At 39.7% G+C, this 22,013-nt stretch overlaps 1 protein-coding gene across 3 annotated transcripts in view; it reads left to right on the top strand.

Moving 5' to 3' along the window:
• Positions 1–22,013, top strand: part of LOC126183813 (glyoxylate/hydroxypyruvate reductase A-like) — a 78,150-nt gene that overhangs the window by 21,687 nt on the left and 34,450 nt on the right. For all 3 annotated transcript variants that reach the window (XM_049926063.1, XM_049926061.1, XM_049926062.1), the window contains exon 5: positions 5,999–6,095. In XM_049926063.1, the coding sequence (XP_049782020.1) occupies positions 5,999–6,095 (97 nt within the window). The remainder of the gene's footprint in view (positions 1–5,998; positions 6,096–22,013) is intronic.

Below are 22,013 nucleotides of genomic sequence, written 5' to 3'. Positions count from 1 at the left end.
GACTTACTGGAGGAGAATAGTAACTGTCAGTTTACTGTAAACGGAATTCTGGACACTATTACTGGGAGGAAACCTGAGTGGAGAACTGTCAAGACAGAATGGTTACAGAGGTTTTAGAGACACTGGGTGCAAATTGCTAACCTACACTTGGTATGATAACAAGGAAAATAATGGGAAAGAAGGGCAACTCAGAATCATCCAAAAAGGAGGAATCGAGGAAAAAGTGTGTTGCTGTTGGACATCCCATCACGTCAGTAGTCTGGCCTCATACCTGCTTGTCATCAATATTGACAGGCATCTCCATTCTGCTCCACAGGAAATATGCCTCAAAGAACTTGATTGATCTAGCAAGTTTGGGTTTCAGCTCGCCATGCTGTGAAGCACAAAAATTGGAGTTTTCTGTGTTACCCAGAGCCGGCCGAAGTGGCTGTGGGTTAAAGGCGCTGCAGTCTGGAATCGCAAGACTGCTATGGTCGCAGGTTCGAATCCTGCCTCGGGCATGGATGTTTGTGATGTCCTTAGGTTAGTTACGTTTAACTAGTTCTAAGTTCTAGGGGACTAATGACCTCAGAAGTTGAGTCCCATAGTGCTCAGAGCCATTTGAACCATTTTGTGTTACCCAGGCTCAGCTAAATTACAAGCCAGCTGCATTCAACCAACTTGTTTTTGATAATGTGAATTTCAATGTTTGTACCATATACGGGCTTACTACCTTCCACATTATGTGTGGGATCAAATTTGTTGCTCCATCCAAACATGTCGAAAGAGATTCAGAAATATCCGAATTGAACACAATACCTGTGTCTGCTGCAACTGGAAAACTCGGAACAGTTCCCCTATAAACATGAAAGGAGGTCTACAAAATGTGCCTACGGCTCTCATTAATAAACCAGAAGAGCCACCACATCTGACTCCACATGACATTCTGCAGTTTGTTGCCAAAAAGCAAGGTATTGGAGTGCCAGAATGAAAGGGGTACATTCATGGTATAACAAAAGAAAACCAAGTGAAAAGACTAGAGTGATTGTCCTTCCTTTTCTAAATGTTCTCCTCCTCCTACCCCCCCCCCCCCCCCCCCTTTCCCCCAAATAGAATATGACATAGTTGTACAGTGCTGCCCTATGCAAATAAATTTTGTGATGAAATAGATCAAAAACATGTATTCAATAGCGGCCTCCCGGCCAACAATGCCATACGCTCATTTCCATTCTGATCAACCGTTATATTGGAAAGCAAGGATATTGTTGCAGCTACCATGAATACATCACACTCTAAGATGCCAAGTTATGTTGTATATCTTAATGGATTTCACGTGCTGTCGTCACTTTTCGGGTGTGTAGGGTACCTCTCATGATGCGGGCTGGTTTGAAAGAAGTTTTATTCAGTATAAATTCTTCATTATCAGTGGGCAAAGTGTTGAAGGGGCACACCTTTGCCAGAACAGTGTGGGGTCATTTTCGTGTTGAAAATACGTTGTCAGATGAAGTTGAAGCCTCGAAGGAAGTGCAGAAATGCATCTGCACCCTGTAACGGAACATATTAAAGGCTTTACTGTACCGAAGTATGCGATACCCTCCAAATTCAACCAGTTTAACGAGTATTTATGATTATAGACAAGTTATTGTGTATGTTAACAATGACTGCATAACATGTCTCCATAAACTGTCAACCCATTAAATTATACTGAGTAACTGACCCACACAAAAGTTAATATCACTTGATCACTGATACAGCAAATGTCATCATGTAAAAACACTAAGTTCATCTTAAATAATTAATATGAAGTACGAAAAATAGTGGCCAACTTAGGTATTTTGGATCTCCTCAAATAAAAATCACCCAGTGAAACCTATTTGTTCACTAGGAGCGTTTTCACTCAGTATTCACAAAATCAATCCTATTTTAGACGAAAACCAATGTAATTCTTAATAATTCATGTTATTAGCTTATTTATGCAAATTAGAGAAGTCAATTGACAAACTTCTAAAAAACGGCCTTTTTGTAACAAAGAATTATTCTGTCAAGTCAACAAATCTGTCTGTCATTTTAATAACATGTTAAATTATGGCACTCGATGCAAATTAATAACTTTTCTGCACAAATTATGATAACAGATGTACATGTGACTTGTAAACTATATCTCTTTTTAGTAGTTCTTTGACAATGTTATAAATACAAGCAGCAAGAATGGTCGGGAGGCAGTCGGAATGTCACTTTGGTAAAGTGTGTTTGTGTGTTATTGTTTGAGGTGGATAAACAATGCAAAGAACATGTAACGGAAGTACTACTTTGTGTTGAGCCATGGTCTTTGGTGGACAGTGGAATTAAGATGGCCACCAGAGTAATAAATATTTGAAGTTTACATATTTGTTGGTTTCACTCGTTCTTTATCATCAAAAGCACATAAAAAACACGGGACCTCATGTTTTTAACCCTAGACAACCAGATTTAGAGCCAGCATCAGCATCGAGACACAGCAGCGATCCAGCAAGTAGCAGCGATTACCACAAACAATGCATTTTAATGGCGCCAACCTAACATGAAGTGCTAACAAGCTCCGTAAATGGGAGTGAAATAGTGCGATTATAGCAATTAGCAATATCTACGACCAGGCAACCATTACAACCCGTATGTCACATTTCCTCTTCAAGTCTCCTTCATCGAATTCTTCAAACCAATCCAAATTATTCGAATCAGTGGCTATAAAATTTGGGAAAGTGGGGGACAGGATCAGCAACAGTTGACCCATTGCAATGCTGTGGATCCAGTACTTAAAAATGGTGGTGAATTTGATAAAGGAGTACATCCATGCAGAAAGGTCTGACAATTTCTTTGCTCATCTGAATGGCTGTAAGCAAATGATACTCTATTTTCACGCTGCTGTACACTTCCTGTATGTCAAATCTTGCCATTTATATGAGGAGGTACCCAAAAGAAATCAAAGTAATTTTTTGGTGGGCAGCACTTTCGTAGTACCCTGTTTTGCCGATAGGAGTGCATAGGGTGAACACTTCAGGGTAAGTAAGCCGAATGTGTCACTGAAGGAGACAGTGTTGGTAAGATGCAGTTCAGATGTACCTTAGAACTATCCTTGCTTATCAATGGGAAAATTCTAAAACTGCCATATCTTAAAAGTTTGAGAACATTAGTAGCTGAATGTACAGAAAACAATAAAAGGAGGATGGGGGCCACTATGCTCACAGATTGGATTCTTAATTTGGATAAACAATAAGACTTTTTCCCAATTAGAATAAAATATTCTATATAGTCTTTAACGTTCAGTATTAACCTACAAGAGTAACAGGGAATCTGTACTGTAATAAAACTGGACAAGATCAAAAGTGCAGTTTTTCACCCCCCCCCCCCTCTCCCCTCTGTCCCCCTATGATCATTTAATGTGACCAAAAAATTTTGACTCCTCCATTTTGTGTTAAATGATTTTTGTGATTCTTTAAGAAGGATTAAGTTACATTGGGAACCTGCACAAAGAACATTTTTTTCTCTTTAATATATGTATAGAAGATGTAAAAGTATAAAAATCAATGTTTTTGCCGGTGTACATCATATAAATACATCTGAAGGAATATTACTGTACGCATTATATTTAATTAGGAAGTACACCTTCACATTAATAAAATTTTATGCATGTGGTGTAATAGTTTAAATCTGTTCTGCTTTGGTTAACCTTCAGTGCACATTCATTATAAAGGACTGCTAAATGTTCCTTTACAACCCACATGTGTTCTGTATTGTGGTATTATTAAAGAGTAATTCTAGGCACTAAAAGCAAGATTAGAGTTTTAGGTGCTGTCAGCACCACAGTAATCAGAGATGGAGCACTAGTTCAGCTAGAAAAGGATGACATAAAGAATGAACCATGGTCTTGTCAAAACACCACCCTGAAATTTGTATGTTTAGGATTGGGGTTGTAGTGGAAAAGGTCTGTATGGCTATTTGAACCCTACTATTGTGGAATGAGAGTGAAGCATGTCACCTTTCGAAAGGCGTTCGACTCAGTTCCACACTGTCGCTTGCTCCAAAAAGTGCATGCATACGGTCTATCCGATGACATATGCTGTTGGATAGAATATTTTCTAATAGACAGAAACCAGTATGTCATCCTCAATGAGGTGACTTCAACAGAAGCAAACGTAACTTCAGGTGTGCCCCAGGGCAGTGTAATAGGTCTGCTGCTTTTTACGATTTACATGAAAGATCTGGTTGATGGTATTGATAGTAGCATTAGACTGTTTGCCAATGATGCTGTAGTCCCCAGGGAAGCAGTATCACATGAAAGTTGTGAACAAATCAATGAGGTTATTATTAAAATCAGTCTTGATCACAAATTTATTTATTCTGGTAACCGGTTTTGACCACGCCTGTGGTCAAAACTGGTTACCAGAATAAATAAATTTGTGGTCAAGACTGATTTTTAATAGTAACTGTTAGCAATAACATTGATCAGTGTCTGCTCCCACGATGTATTCAAAAGTGATTAAATCAATGAGGATTTGCAGAAAATAAATGCGTGGTGTAATGACTGGCAGTTATCTCTCAATATTAGTAAGTGTAACCTACTGTGTATTAGAAGGTGAAAATCCCCACTAATGTACAAGTACAAAATAAATGCCCAGTCTTTGGAAGTGGTAACATCTGTCAACTATCTGGGTGTGACTATTTGAAATTATCTCAAATGGAATCATCAGATTACACAAGTAATGGGCAAGGCGGACTCTAGATTGCAGTTTATTGGTAGAATCCTGAAGCGATACAGATCTTCAACAAAGGAAATTGCTTACAATATGTTTGTTCATCCAGTATTAGAGTATTGTTCGTCTGTATGGGACGCTTACCAGTTGGATCTGATTCCAGAAATTAAGAAGGTCCAAAGAAGAGCAGCAAGATTTTGTAACTTGTACATTTAGCCATTTCGAGAGCATTACAAATCTCATAGAAAGTTTTAATTGGGACACACTTGCAGATAGACGATGCGCTAAATGGAAGGAGCTCCTCACTAAATTCCAAAATCCTATCTTCGCCGAGGTTGTAGAGCATATATTATTATCACCAACTTTCAAATCGTGCAATGATCACCATTTAAAGATAAGGGAAATTAGAGCTCATACTGAGGTGTTCAGTCGTTTTTCCCTCGCGCGATCCGCGAGTAGAACAGAGACGGGGGGGGAGGGGGGATATGACTTTGGCACGAATTGTGCCCTCCACCACACACTGCTTGGTGGCTAGCAGAGTGTAGATGTAGAACCTTCATGCCATGTCGGTCAATTTTAGATATTATATGTTTGAATTACTGAGCATTCCATTTAAGCCATTGGAGGTACATAACTGTTGTGAGAGCATATACTGTACAGGACTACAGTACTGTGTTATTACAAATAGTCTGAAATGGCCTTGTTTGTGATTTCTCCATAGTTTTATGGATATCTATTAACATAATGTTACTAATGATTGGCAGTAAACATACATACAGAGTCCAACAGTATCATTACTTCTTCAGCTAGGAAGTGAAATGGGCTAATCTGACAGCTTTTTTTTTCCAAACAGTGGGCTGTTTTCTGCCAGTTTTGCACTAAATAATTTAAGGTTGGTGCATCATAGTGCAGAGAAGCATTTCATGTTGAGGCTTTCAAAGAAATAACTCTAGTAGATGAGGCCTGCAAATATTTTTCTTTTGAAGCTACAAGTTCCCTTTATAAATAGAGCTGTGTATAAATGGGATTTAGGAAGTATGATACAGAAATATAAATGCCGCCTTTTCATTGTGGGGTTTCAATTAGATACAAAACTTGACAATGACACCAATTCTCAGACAGGTGTGGAAAATTGCGATAACAAAATACTATGTTGAACGAAGTTGAAACTTTGTTATCTTGTCTAGCGTGATTCACAGGTTATTGTCATCAGAATTCTTATGTTGCTGTATTCATATTGGTTGTGAGCTGGTGGTTAGTGAAAATATCCATACATTCTTCTGTTGCAGTTGCAAGAACTCTAAAGTCACTAAGAGCAGAAATCTGGGCACTTGTTAGAAAAATTCCAGAGGATAAGGAGAAACTAGCATTTGTTGATAATTATCGGTGAGTTTTGCTATAGTTAAATATAAGCATGTAATACGTTAAGGTACCTATAGTGTGAACCTAGAGTGTAAATTTAGAATGTAAGAGAACAGGGCAGAGCACTCACTAAAATGCCTGCTGAAACTTAATAAACATTACTGGTGATGATAACTGTGTTTACTATTACGATATATGTGAATGGGGTAGAAGCTAAAGGAGGCAGAATGTCACTTAAAAATGATGGTTATGATACTTAGATACTATTTTTTACATAAAAACTGACAAGTTGTAATGCCTCAGTGTCAATATACTGTCCAGTGACAACATACTTACTTCTAGGAAGCTTAGAAGAATGGTAATTATATTTTATGATAAACGAGGCATTCACAAGAAACCCTTTCCCATGGAAATACGGTGCTCACACATTAGTGCTAGAATTATTGTTTGTCAGGGTCCAGTACACTATCAGATCAAAAGTATCTTGACACCCCCATGTAATGTGGAATTGACCACTAGATATCATGAGAGGAGGACCCACCAGTATGAAAGGAGGCTGGGAGTATTGTGTTGTCAGTAGTGAAGCAGTGACAGCAGAATGGGTGAGTCAGGAGAGCTCAGTGACTTCAAACGTGGATTAATCATTAGATGTCACTTGAGTAACAAAGCCATCAGGGAATTTTCAATCCTTCTTAAGCTGCCGAAGGTGACTGTTGGTGATATGATTATGAAGTGGAAATGCGAAGGAACAACCACAGCTAAACAAAGACCTAGCAGACCTACATACTGACAGACAGGGACCATCGAGCATTACAGGGGTGATTGTAATAAATTGCATTAAATCAGTGGAAGGAGCTAATTGCTATCAGCAGCCTGTTAGCACACCGACTCTGTGCGGGGAGTTAAAAAGGATGGGGCATAGCTCCCTTTTTGCACTCCAGGAAATACTAAATGCTGAAGGATATGAACACGTCTTATACCATTGTGTTCAACCTCACAGTAGAAGAACAGTTTGAAGATGATGATGATGTATTGTGTTAGCATGACAATGCACAACACCTGTGAGACAATGGTTTATGGACAATATCATTCCTATAACGCACTGGCTTGTCCATAGTCCTGACTTGAAACCTGTGGAATTCTTGCGCGATTGGTTAGGACACCCATCACTGTCTTCCGTGGTTTAGGTTCTTGAGAAAAACTGGGCTTCCATTCTTCCGCAGATATTCAGTCACCTCATCAGAGTTCAAGGCATCATAAAGGTGATGGGTGGATATATTCCATATTTATGTCCTCTAATAGGTGTGCAGACGCTTTTGATCAAATAGTGTGTGTCTGAATGGAAAATGTGCTGAGTAAGATTGCCCTCAGCTGTATGGCTACAGTCTCTCTTGTTTCTGGGACAATTTGTGATGCAGAATTAAATTACAGTATTAAGCACTGACCAAATTTAGATTTAGTGTCAGATAAATTTTACAAAAATCTGCATCACATTAAAGTCTGACATGCTAGTTGAAGATGATTTATTCAGAAACATCTAGAAATATCTTTTAGAGAATGTATGATGGCAATGCAGAAAAATTTGTGGTCTAGCACAGAAGTGGTATTAATGTAAGTCAGGCATTAACTTGATTTCCAGAATAGTATTGAATATATATTTTTATAGTATTAATGTTTTGTTCAAACAGGTAAATTGTAATGTTGTGCAGTCATACTATTGCTTGCTTTGATCACTTTTATTGTCAATGGAAATTTGTCCAAGATTGGTGAAGGTGTGTATAAGGTCGTCTCCTTAATTGTCAATAATTTAGAAGTAGTCAGCTGAATTCAAACATGGGTTTTATTCACTTGAAGATGATCACATAAAGAACAATTGAATGGCAATACCAGGTGAAACTAGTGGAAAGTCAGAATAAGGTACCAGACAATTGACAAGTAAAGGTGTCTAAAATGGTGCCGTTTGCACATCAAAATAAATAGTACAAAACATTGTATGTGATGAACTAACAATGAGAAAGGTTTGTGCTAGATGGGTGCCACATTTATTGAATACTGACTAAAACAATTGCAAAAATGAATTTCTTGACCATGTTTTGACTATTTTAACATTGACGAAATAGATTTTGTGCTCCTATTTTTGCTGTGGATGAGGGCCAGATAAAATAGCGATCAAAGCAGATGCTGGAGGCTGGTGGCCTTGCACCAAAAAATGTGAATTCAGTCTTTTCTATCAGGAAAGTGAGCAGTTGATGTTTGTGGAGTTCATAACACCTGCTCCATTCACTGCCACTGCCTACCATCATGATGTGAGGTCTGAAGAGGGTCAGAAACCAGCAACCTCAAGTCTAATGCAGCAACAGAATGAAAAAAATTAGTTACAAAAGAGTTCAAAAATATTTTCTTGAGGAACATGCTTGGCTGCGGGAAAATTGTGGAAACTAAACTTTAAATTACTGGTACATGCACCCTGTCGACCAGATTTGATAGCATTTTACTCATATCTATTCCCAAATCTAAAAGTATGTGCAATGAGAAAATGTTCTGAATTCAAAGTGTAGGGAGAACACTGTTTATGGTAACTTGCACTGGTGGTAACATAGAGACCATCTGAATGAAACAGGTGGTTCTGGAGACAAATGACAGTGGTATTAACAAAATGAACAGATAAGCAAAACAAATTCAGAGCATAGCACAGTTGTTTTAAGTGTAAACAATCAGGGGAGTAATCTATATCACAAACTATTCATTGGCGTATAATGAAAGGCTTCAGAGACTACTGTGAGACTGGCTAACAAGAGCCGGACCATGGCAGTTAGTGATAAACTCTTGTCAGAGTGCGGCGCCACCTGACATACTTTCTGCAGCTGCTCCACCTCCCAAAAGCGGAAGCTGTAGCTGTAGTCTGGAGCCCGAGTATCTCTGACGTGTTCTCCCTGTTGATACTTGGGCTACTCTGTGAATCTGAATCACTGTTGGATACTGAGTTAGGGTAGCTATAAATAGCCAGAGCTTACAGACTTCCATTCCAGGAATGGAAACTGTTCAATGTAATAACACGGGACAAAGTGCCTGAAGGAAGGCACTGACGGAACATTATACTCTTTTTCTTTGTAAAAGGCGACTATGCTGAGAAACAAGAATTCACAGTCCTCCGCAGCCAACCTAAGAACTCTCAACATTGCCCTCATAAGATGATGATGATGATGATGATTATGTTTGGTTTATGGGGCACTGAACTGTGCGGTTATCAGTGCCCATACAAATTCCCAACCGGTGCTCAGTCCAGTCTTGTCACTTTCATGAATGATGATGAAATGATGAGGTCAGCACAAACACCCAGTCATCTTGAGGCAGGTGAAAATCCCTGACCCTGCCGGGAATCGAACCCAGGACCCCATGCTCTCATATGATCTCTGTATTATTAGGTTTCTGTTGAAGGTCATTATATAGAACATGTAACACACTAAAAATATGTTTTCTAATTTTTTTAATGTTTGTTATGGAATTTATGACCACGTCTGCAGTCTATGTCATTATAAAAGTTTTAAAATGGGTAAAATTCTTGTGTATATTGGAATAAGACAAGGTAATAATGCTGATAATGTGAGAAGTATGAGAGGAACAGACTTATACAAGCAATGATTCTTTCTTCAATATTTAAAGGATATAGGTTTGGAAAGTGATAACTCTGGCTGGAGCAGTTGTGCAGGAAAGGCTGTTGAGAAGCTCACCATAAGATATCTTTGATGGAAACTATACAAAGTGGAAGAAACAAAAAGGGTATGTGGGCTGGGGGTAGAGAGATAATTTTGAATGTGAGCAGGACACTAGCTGTGAGAAAGAGTAAACACTGAGATGAAACTGGCATGAACTACTATGAAATAAATGAATCATGAAGTTATGTGAAAGAAGAAACAGAAATGGAGAAAAGTTATAGAGATAGCACAAAGAGGAAAGCATACAAGGGAAAGGTAAAGCACCATAAATCACACAGTAAGAAAAGGGAATTTCACAACAAAACAAACTATTGTAAGCTAATAACAAACGGCCACAGGCAGAAATTGCCCAATAACGTAGTCTTTCTTCCTGCCAAAATTTCGATGTCTGATATTAAACAGAAAGAAAGAAGTAAGTATGCAGGGGGCCACTTCAAAAGACATCATACCCACAATCCACAAAGGGAGGATTGTTTTCTGGTTACTGTATGTTTCCATTGTGTAGCATTTGTTTGTACCCAGTTATGAGCACTGACAGCTAGATGACTGTAACATTGAAAATAAAACCAAGCAGTACCCACACACAAGTCGGCAAGCACACATTTTCATATAGTTTTCTCTTCGACAGTGTGTACTTTTCAGGGATTGCTCTGGACTATTTAAAGTCAGGAGAGCATATAGGCAGCTGTTCTTGTTTTACGGGTGTATTCTAAAGCATTGTTCCAGTTAGGCTGTTAAGCTTGTGCAAGTTTTTAATGCATTACTTTCAAGAAAGACATTTTAGCACCCATTGCTACATCTCTGGCATCTGATAGTGAGATTGTTACCCTGTGATTTCTATTATCAGTGTCTCCTGTAGTGGGTGACAAGAGGCACCAACAGGCTCTCAGGTGGGCATGGCCGCTGACGTCAAGCCAGATGTGGCTGCCAGGCCACTGCAAAACTCATTGAATTGTGCTGTGCTATGCTCTCTATGTTGCTTACACCATACCTTCATTACATGACTGTTTACCGGATTTCACCTGGACTACATTTTCAGTTGCCGTTCTATGGGTTGTTGACAGATTCACTTGACTCAGGACCATCTGGGTCATTTTCTTATTATGTTCTGCAGTTCATGATGACCTGACGTGAACTGGAATTGTGAACTATCAAATGATTACAGTCTATCCATATTTTCTGTGTAGTAATGAATGTGTTGCACCTTAGCAGGTGTAATGTTGGCAACAAGGACTCGAACTTAACATGTGTGAGGACAACAGGCTAAGTTCAGTGATCATGGATCTGAAATTCGTGAAACTGTGACAGCAAAAACTGCAGCTTAAAATGCAACAGCAGGCACAACAATAACAATGAGAGCAACTACTGCAATTTAAAATGCAACAACAGTTACAAGAAGAAGAAGAACAACAACAACAACAACAAAAGCAAAAGCAACAGCAACATCTGCAACTTCAAATGCAATACCAGGAATGACAAGAAGAAGCAGAAAGCAATTTGTGGAATAATATCAGGCTGCCACATAGGCCTGGCTGTTGACGTAAAACTGGAGATAAAATCTGGCCACTGGACTTCCACAAGATACTATGAATCGTGCTGTGCTAAAGCCTCTTCCTTGCTTACACAGTACTTTCATGACGTAGCTATTCAACTAGACTACATTTTTATTGGTTTTCTACAGATTATTGACCGATTTGCTTGACTGTGGACTATCTGGGTTATTCCCTTGGTTTGTTTTACAATTCACAATGGCACGGACTGGAATTGTGAACCATAAAGGGATTACAGTGTATCCTTGCTTTCTATGTAATAAAGAGTGTCTGCCGTCATAACAGGTATAATACCCATGTCTAAATTTAACTGTTCAGTTAATGAAGATGCAGATCGTAGCTACTTCTTTACATCATGTTTGTACTTACGTGCTTTTTACTACCTGTCTGTCTCGATTGGTTGGGAGACATTGACTGTTTGTGTACTGTAACAACTTAGCCTTCTGCTGACTATCAATGCAGACAGTACGATATACCGGGTGTTTAAAAAAAGTATCAAATATTTTGAGAGATGGTAGTAATCATCAAAACCAGAAAAAAGTCAAATAAACATGAATTCAGAAATGCTTACTTTCTGAGATCTTTACACTTATCCATCATGACTGAAGAAGTTTGGTTGTGAATTTATCCGTCTCCATGTCAGATAAGGCAAACATTGAGGAAACAAATGCTGCATGGGCACAGTCATTGCCTTGATGACCCGTCAACAGGGTTTACTACTTTACATGATACTCTGTATCAATGTACTCTAGTGTTCACATCAGTCCAAGCATTGGGTAGTCTGCAGGCAATTATGTTGTGCTGGGTACATATTGTAGTGCTGTACCTACTTACGAAAGTAGCTTAATTGTTATTTTTAGTATATTGTGATCTTTGTACTTTCCTCTGCACTAATGGTTCAGTACATTTTCTTTTCTCTTTCGCATGTTAGCAATGGGAGCATACTACTCCACAAGTGGTATGGCAGACATAATTTTCTGCTATGGGTTAAGAAATGGAAGTAGCCTGTGAGCCCGTGCCCTCTACATGGAAAAATATCCATGCTGCAGAGTACCATCCAATAAGCTGTTCAGTCAACTGCTTCAATGTCTTAAGGACGCAGGTTCTCTAGCACCCCACAAGATGAACAGTGGATGGCCTCAGTCAGTCTGCACACATCAGATGAAGGCGCATGTGCTATATTTACAGGATGAAAGACCTGGAACCATTGTGCAGCGATTGACAGCAGCACAAGGTACAAGTCATCCTCTTGTGTGGCCAGTATTACATGAACAATGGCTGTATCCATACCATCTTCAGCATGTGCAGGCACAAAGACCAGAGAACTACTGTAGCAGATTGCAGTTCAGTCAATGGCTCTTGCAGAAGTATGATGCAGATCCACTGTTTTCATTGATAATATTATTTACCACCTTGGTGGGATTCACAAGAGCTGGCATTGTGAAATTCCAGAACCAGCACGTGTGTGCTGATGAAAATCCCTATGCAGATGCAGAAAGAGGGCATCACCACGATTTCTCCATCAGCATAGGGGCAGGCATTCTTAGTGAAAAATTAATAGCCATACATCCTACCTCATAGATTAAATGGAGCTCATTATCATCAGTTACTTGTTAACATATTGCCTACCTTGTTGAAGGATGTGCCATGTCAATGAAGACCACAGTTGTCGTATATGCATGATGATGCACCAGCACATTTTTGCAGCACTATGTATGAACATCTCACATTGGTGTTTTAGGACTAGGATTGGTTAGGGAGCACCCACACATTGGCCTCCCTTTTCCCCAGACTTAAATCCTCTAGATTTTTGGTTATGAGGACACCAGAAGACATTAATCTGTGCCACCCAGTCAATGATGTCCAGACACTACATGATCGTATCTTTAGAGCAACAATAACAACAATGGGATGTTTCATAGTGTGTGATTCATTATGCCGAAGGGCAGAGGGATGCATTGCTCAGGACGAATGTCATGAATGGACATCAGGTTGAACCTCTCCTGTAAACAAATGTACAGGTTGCAGAAAGTATGCATTTCCAAACTCATGTTTATTGGATTCCCCACCCTCCACCTTTGTTTTGTTGGGTATTACCATCTCTCAAAATATTAGACACGTTTTTTAACACCCTGATGACATTATGTTATCCTATTCATAATTTATTTGAGTATTCTCCCATTTCTCTTGCTCCCTGTTTTCTTTTTATAAGCTACCTGGATAATTTCCGACTGCCTCCATTGTTCATGTTGCTGCAAGTACTTCTCACTGAAAAATGGTACATAATTTAATAGGAGACTACTGTTTATTGTGAAGTTTTTTAAGTCTAATTGAAAGAGGAACTTTGAATTATGGCATGTTTTCTGTTTATTATATCATAGATCATATGATAGGTTAGAACTGCAAAAGTAGCAGTAATGCATTGCAAAATATCATTCAAAATTTTATTTCACAAGTATCAGCAATTAAGACTAGGCTAGGCATCCAGGAAGAAAAGCGGAGAGTGTTACTTGGGAGTACTGTGTTTCAAAGTCTTTGCATCAAATGCCTAGGTTTGATAGATCTCAACATGAGGAATAACTTTTATTAGAGACAAAATGTTAGCGGTTGCTTCCTGGTGACACTAGGCATCCTTTTATTGAATTCACAGGCCTGGAGAGACAAGATTATTAGCCAGACTAGCAGGTTTTACTAACTAGATGTGCTGCATCTGTGTACTACCTACTTCAGTAAACTGATAGTGATTGTCAACAAGAAAACCTTAAGAATGAATGTCTCTTGGCAGAGAAAGATATTTTAGAAGCCTGGGCAACCCCTCTCCATGCATACCAGATGACTGGATTATGGGCAACACACTTGCATATGAAGGCCACAGAAGCCCTACTCCCTGCCACCTCTCAGGGGCATAGGTAATAATAAAAGGTGCCTAGCATCACCAGGAAGTGCCAGTGAGCTGAGTAAAAATAGATGAAGCCACTCAATACAAGTAATATTTATACAGGAACAGTCTTGCTTTTGTTGTTGTTTGCAAGATGATGATGACTTTAGTTGACCTGCTTTTCTTGAGTGGTGACCTTTCTGGATGCTCTGTCTTCAGCTGAAAGGTGCCGTAATTTTGCCTTTCAGAAGCAGTGAGGAACCTATTCTGCGGTGTTAGTGTTTTGAATAAATGTTCTTATGTCCGACTTGTACCTTGTTACTTCACTCTGTGTGGTCAACACAGTGACGGCATCCTCCTCTCTCTCTGATTCAGTTTGCTGCATTGGTTCTTGGGCAAGCAGCTCTTAACAGTGTGTAGCAGTTAACTTTGTCTTGTGGTCACAATACATGTAACATCAGTAGTCCATCTCTCTCTCTCTCTCTCTCTCTCTCTCTCTTTACATTCTGCCCGGCTGTTGCATATTGACCTGCTCTTCTCACTTCATGCGTTAGGAAGGTAAAACTTCTAAAAATCTGTTTAATTCCAAAGCCTATTATTTTGGGCACTTTAGGTGTATTCAAGACAAAAATTGTGGTGTCACCGCCAGACACCACACTTGCTAGGTGGTAGCTTAAATCGGCCGCGGTCCATTAGTACATGTCGGACCCGCGTGTCGCCGCCATCAGTACTTGCAGACCTAGCGCCACCACATGGCAGGTCTAGAAAGACGGACTAGCACTCGCCCCAGTTGTACGGACGACATTGCTAGCGACTAGACGTACGAAGCCTTCCTCTCATTTGCCGAGAGACAGTTAGAATAGCCTTCAGCTCAGTTAATGGCTACGACCTAGCAAGGCGCCATTAGCCTTACCTACTTTGAGAGTTATAGTATAAATGTCTCAAGAAGAACGCTGTATTCATCAGAGAATAAAAGTTAAGTATATTATAAGCTACGTACTTTTCTTGCTACCATTCAATAGTTATCCTGTTCCAGAATTCACGCCCGTCTGCATTACATCGCGTGCCTTTCGGCTACCTCAGAGTGGCGTGGCTCTTGCTACGCCACAACAAAAATCAGCAATCACTTTCCCATTTTTCAGTTTTTATTACCATGTTCCATTAAGATCACTGTTTTAATTTGTTTAATAAATAGTTTTGGCTGGTGCCAAGACCAGATTATGTTAAAATGTACATGGAAACAAATCATTATGACAAGCTACATAACTTGTAAAAAACCTACTGGTTATGTACAGTACAACATACCACCTTCACATGTGTTTCTTCACATATGTTGTATTCAGTCAGATGTACGTGCCATATGCAGTTTTTGTGTGACAGGCAGCACTGCATATTTTAAAAAGCAAGTAGCTGCCACTCCTAGGTGACATTGGTGGTAATATCATGATTGCCCTTAACATATAGTTAAAATGAGTATGTGATTGTTGTAATATCATTAATATATAGAATAGTGAATACTAAAATAGCTATGTCATATGTTAAAATAATCTGTCATACTTACACCATATATATGCTGTAGTGAGTTTCTGATAACAAAAACATTCGGCAAAGTATACAGCAAGTGCATAAGTTATACACAAAACCTTTAAATTTAATCATATAAAATAATAAAGAAAAAGTTAAAATGCATATATGAAACTGTTATACAAAAATATGTGAAGTAGCTGTTGGTGCATGCTCTTCCTGGAGGCCACCAGCCTCGTGCTGTGGCCTTCGAAGTTGTATGGCGGACAGTAAGGAGTTTTACAGTTCACTTTAATAAACATACCTACAAAAACAACATGAGTGCAGTCTATTTACACTTGGAGCATGCAGCGGTTGACTTATAGCTCAACCCAAAACTCTTACATAACCCATCAAAAGGTTATTAGTTGGCTGTACTGGAGGAAATGGAAATTTATAGCTACAGAAATATAGAGCCACATGTACTGGTTAGTGAACAAAACAAATTTAATCATAATGGTTACTATGATAGGTTCAGAAAGTTATTTGTGTTAGCAGACACAGGACCTGCTGTGGATTCTGTGGCTGAGTGCTTGAGCTGTGGACAGTGTCACAGAGACACAATGTCCCAATAAACAGCTTTGCAGGCAACAGTCCGTTGCTGCTGGCCTTCAGGAAGACCATTTGTTAACAGATAAGTAGCCTATTGACGTTTAATAGTTTTATATGTGTGCCTTATTGTTTTTTATGTAGTAAAATGTGTTTAGTTTATGGATAACTTTATCCACTTGTTGTACACATTTCTGAATGTTCTTGTCATCAGAAACTCACTACTGTGATTATACAGTCTAAGTGCAACAGATTATTTTTAACATGTGACATTGCTATTTTAATATTCACTGTTATATATTGTAATGATAATACAGGGTGTTTCAAAAATGACCGGTATATTTGAAACGGCAATAAAAACTAAACGAGCAGCGATAGAAATACACTGTTTGTTGCAATATGCTTGGGACTACAGTACATTTTCAGGCAGACAAACTTTCGAAATTACAGTAGTTTCAATTTTCAACAACAGATGGCGCTGCGGTCTGGGAAACTCTATAGTACGATATTTTCCACATATCCACCATGCGTAGCAATAATATGGCGTAGTCTCTGAATAAAATTACCCGAAACCTTTGACAACCTGTCTGGCGGAATGGCTTCACATGCAGATGAGATGTACTGCTTCAGCTGTTCAATTGTTTCTGGATTCTGGCGGTACACCTGGTCTTTCAAGTGTCCCCACAGAAAGAAGTCACAGGGGTTCATGTCTGGCGAATAGGGAGGCCAATCCACGCCGCCTCCTGTATGTTTCGGATAGCCCAAAGCAATCACACGATCATCGAAATATTCATTCAGGAAATTAAAGACGTCGGCCGTGCGATGTGGCCGGGCACCATCTTGCATAAACCACGATGTGTTCGCAGTGTCGTCTAAGGCAGTTTGTACCGCCACAAATTCACGAAGAATGTCCAGATAGCGGGATGCAGTAATCGTTTCGGATCTGAAAAATGGGCCAATGATTCCTTTGGAAGAAATGGCGGCCCAGACCAGTACTTTTTGAGGATGCAGGGACGATGGGACTGCAACATGGGGCTTTTCGGTTCCCCATATGCACCAGTTCTGTTTATTGACGAAGCCGTCCAGGTAAAAATAGGCTTCGTCAGTAAACCAAATGCTGCCCACATGCATATCGCCGTCATCAATCCTGTGCACTATATCGTTAGTGAATGTCTCTCGTGCAGAAATGGTAGCAGTGCTGAAGGGTTGCCGCATTTGAATTTTGTATGGATAGAGGTGTTAACTCTGGCACATGAGACGATACGTGGACGTTGGCGTCATTTGGACCGCAGCTGCAACACGGCGAACGGAAACCCGAGGCCGCTGTTGGATCACCTGCTGCACTAGCTGCGCGTTGCCCTCTGTGGTTGCCGTACGCGGTCGCCCTACCTTTCCAGCACGTTCATCCGTCACGTTCCCAGTCCGTTGAAATTTTTCAAACAGATCCTTTATTGTATCGCTTTTCGGTCCTTTGGTTACATTAAACCTTCGTTGAAAACTTTGTCTTGTTGCAACAACACTGTGTTCTAGGCAGTGGAATTCCAACACCAGAAAAATCCTCTGTTCTAAGGAATAAACCATGTTGTCTACAGCACACTTGCACATTGTGAACAGAATGGCGCACCCACAGACTGCGTTGTCTTCTATATCTTTCACATCACTTGCAGCGCCATCTGTTGTTGAAAATTGTAACTATTGTAATTTCGAAAGTTTGTCCGCCTGAAAATGTACTGTTGTCCCAAGCATATTGCAACAAACGGTGTATTTCTATCGCTGCTCGTTTAGTTTTTATTGCCGTTTCAAATATACCGGTCATTTTTGAAACACCCTGTACAACAACCACACACTTTTTTTTATTATATGCTGAGGGCAGTCGTGATCTTACCACCCTTTAGGAGTGGTGCTACATTGCCTATGGGGAGATTCTTGATGAATAATAAGACACAGGTAAACAAAAACAAGAGTTTATTACGACCACATTAAAGAGATTTAATAACAAAGAAAAACTCTTCTCAATAAAAAAATACATGACTTTTCAGACACTAGCGGGCATATGCGTGGAACACACAGTGAACAGATGTAGTGGGACATTAAGAATATGGCATTGATAATCCCTAATGATGGATGTTGAGCCTTCAGCGCAGTTTACCAACAGGTAGGCCTCGGGACATCGCTGGAAAGTTGCAGATCCCACAATGGTGGCTTTCAACTGGGTTCTGACTGGAGGGCTGCTATGAGCCGTCGTATGAATAGACCCAGAGCTCCAGTGGAGTGAACTGCTTGGCCTGTGCCACCCAGTATAGCCGGGGCAAGGAGGAATTTTTTGCTGATCCTGTTCTGTATATGTGACACAATAGAGGAAATAGGTCCGTGGCACGGAAGACCTTCGGTGGCTCTTGTCCCACCGTCTGTTGTCCTTGCTGAGATAGACACAGTCTGGGGAGACAATGCTTTGTACATATGCAACCCTGTGATGCTTCAGTGTCTGAGGGGTTGCTGATCTCTGTAGGCAAACAGTGGGTACATGACAAGTGGCATCTACTTGCTTTTAAAAATACATGTCTGCTATCCATCTCACAGCACTTACATATGGTGTGTACATCTGATGAGATACAACATACCCAAAGAAACACTTGTAAGGGTGATGTGTTGTACTATACATATCCTGTAGTTTTAAAGAAGTGATGTAGTTTGTTTCTAATGTAGTGCTTTTGTTTTATTTTTTAACAGACTCTGATGATGTCTATAGCTGAAAATAGTTGTTAGAAAAATTAAATTAGTGAACTTGATGGAACAGTGCAATAAAAAAAGAAATATGGTAGGAACTGTAGATGTATATGTGGCATTTAGAATACCATTAATAAAACAGGAATCTATGATGTAACAAATAACAGTGTGTCCACAATTAATCAAAGTTTATTCTTCCACACACAAGCAAACAATAAACATAGAAGTCATTGCAAGTAAATGATAAGAACACAATCTGAGAGTGAATGCTTGCTGCACTGCACTTATATGGAGGAAGGCGCCAGTGGACAGTGTGGCAGACGTCATGCCATGTGCACTATAGTTGGAGCCACGAACAGTGGCGGTGGAGTTAGGCTTGTTCTATGCACCTACATCATGCTTTCTCTGACAATCAATGGGCATTCAGCAGGATTGTGAATGCTGTAGCTAATGGGAGCATTAAATGTGATTGTAGAGAGTTGTTGAGTGAATTTATATTCCACTTTTTCTGAGTTGTCGTCGCTAATTGTGGTGATAAGTGATAAATTCTACATAAGCAAGCAAGAGAAAATTTACAGAATATACACCTTCTTCATGCACAAAGCATGCACATGTGCATACCACAACTATCGCTTGGAACTGGCAACAATGCAATCCCCATCTGTGCCTTGACATGTGCGAACTGCCATCATTCATGGATCAGATTATAGTCATGTGGCTGATTGCAGGCGGCCTCTGGAGGCCAGCCTGTGTGGGCACCATTGGTGGACTCTTTGAATTGTAGTGCACTGGCAGCCTGATGCCACGATGCATATCCAGGTATTATGTCCAGGGTTGTAGCAGATGCGATTCTTAAAAAGCCTGCACCACACATTGACTGACTGAGCTAATTATTTAAACACTTTTTTCAGTCAATGTGGATTTTCAGCTGACCAGTAGTGCATATTGTGAGTATTAATTTGGCCATGGTTTATAAAAGATGCTTCATCTGTTAACAAAATCATGAACGGAAACGCCACATTATTTTGCAGTTTTTGTTGGCACCATTTGGAGAACTGTAACTAATTTTCAAAGACATTGCCATTAAGCTATTGTTGAAGTCAAATGTGGCTAGAATGGAATGTGTTGGAATTTAGTATTTGCACAACCTTTGACTGATCCCACTCACTCATTCAAGCCTGTCTCATTGTGACGTGGACTGTGTGTTACCACTGCTAAAATTTTAGTAGAATTTCTCTCATCAGTTGCTGTTATTTTGCACACTCATAGTTTTTTGAATCTTTTGAAAATATTTAGAAAGACAGATTATGAGAGCTTGGCATGATAAAGATACCTTTCAGCATATAACCATAATGGTGCTCTAACTGGCAACATTTGCCATAAACAACAACCGTATCCACTTTCGGACTGTTTTATATGTTGTACAAGACTGAACTGTTTTGTGAACAAGTTGTCAGAACCCTACACCAGCAGAGCATAGATTGTTCCACAAGTGTGGGACCTCTTCCTCTTACGGCATGATAGTGTCTGTGGTGCTGTCATTTTGTTATGGATGATCCTGTACCACACGTTACTGTGTTTACTTGACTATAAGATGAGGTTTTTCCCAAATTTCTCATTTGAAAAATACAGGATCATCTTAAATTCATAGATTAAACTGTTGTTCCACACATCAACATTTTTATGTTGTGTAACAGGTTAATCTAGGAGATGTCTTATGTTTACAGATGAAGCTTTGGCAATTGAAGTCTGGCACAGATTTAATTTGAAGAATTTGGAAGGGTGGGAGGGGAACAGTTACACCAACTTGGCTGAGCTCTAGTACAAATGTGAGGAGGAGACTGGCGAGTGGGCAGCAGATTTTGTCATGCTGCCAACTATGCGAATGTGTACCACATACCTTAACTTCATATGAGCATCCACCATATTTAAACTGCAATTTATGTGAATCCAGTTGTAGATGGAATTGAAATGACTTTAAAATTGGGCAAATATTCAACAATAATATTAGTTTCTACAGGGGGTAAATTACTGCTAACAAAAATATATTAACACAAAACACTTGAAGCATGCAGTAAAGATGAAATATGAGCTTCTGTACGAGCGCTAAAGTTGCAACTCCTCTACAACACTGTTGATTTTCAAGGTTGACAACTATGTTAACTTGAAGTATACAGCAGCTTCACTCTGAAAGCCGTGGCTCGTTGTAACACCCTGGCCGTGCACCTTAGAGCTGTAGTTGGAGATGTACAGCATCAGGTACACCTTGCAGGGTTTGTAGACCTCACCTGGCGTCTTTTAAAAATGATAGCCCTCTTGCTGCAGAAGACAGTACCTGAGCGAGGCTTCATTTATCAAGTGGTGCAACAACGATTTTATTTATAGGAAAAGAAGGTCTTGACTTGACTTGACTTAATTCCTTTGGCCCCTATGGGGGCATAGGGCATCCAGGAGAACTCTCCATCCGTCTCTGTCATTGGCCATTTGCCTCAATTCTGCCCAGGTCTTACCAACTCTTTTTGCTTCCCTTACCACTGTCCTCTTCCATGTGCCCCTTGGTCTTCCTCTCTTCCTTGTTCCCTGGGGATTCCATTTCAATGCTTTTTTCTCGATGGCTCCATCTGGTTTTCTCAAGGTGTGCCCCAACCATCCCCACTTTCTCTCTCGTACCTGGTCTTATATAGGTATCTGGTTTGTTATTCGCCAGGGCTCCTCATTACATATTTTTTCTGGCCACCAGATATTCATGATGCATCGAAGACATCTATTTATGAAGCTTTGTAACTGGGTTGTTATCTTTTTATCCATTCTCCGACTTTCACTGGCGTACAGAAGGACGGCCTTCACATTTGTATTAAAAATACGGATTTTTGTTTTGTATGTGATATTTCTATTTTTCCATATTGGATACAATTGTATGAAGGCAGCATTTGCCTTTTTAATGCGGTTTTTCATGTCA

The sequence above is a fragment of the Schistocerca cancellata genome, chromosome 4 (assembly GCF_023864275.1).
Source record: "Schistocerca cancellata isolate TAMUIC-IGC-003103 chromosome 4, iqSchCanc2.1, whole genome shotgun sequence".
NCBI classification, from domain to species: domain Eukaryota; kingdom Metazoa; phylum Arthropoda; class Insecta; order Orthoptera; family Acrididae; genus Schistocerca; species Schistocerca cancellata.
The sequence above is the reverse complement of the archived record's forward strand: the minus strand, read 5'-3'. Positions and strand labels throughout refer to the sequence as shown.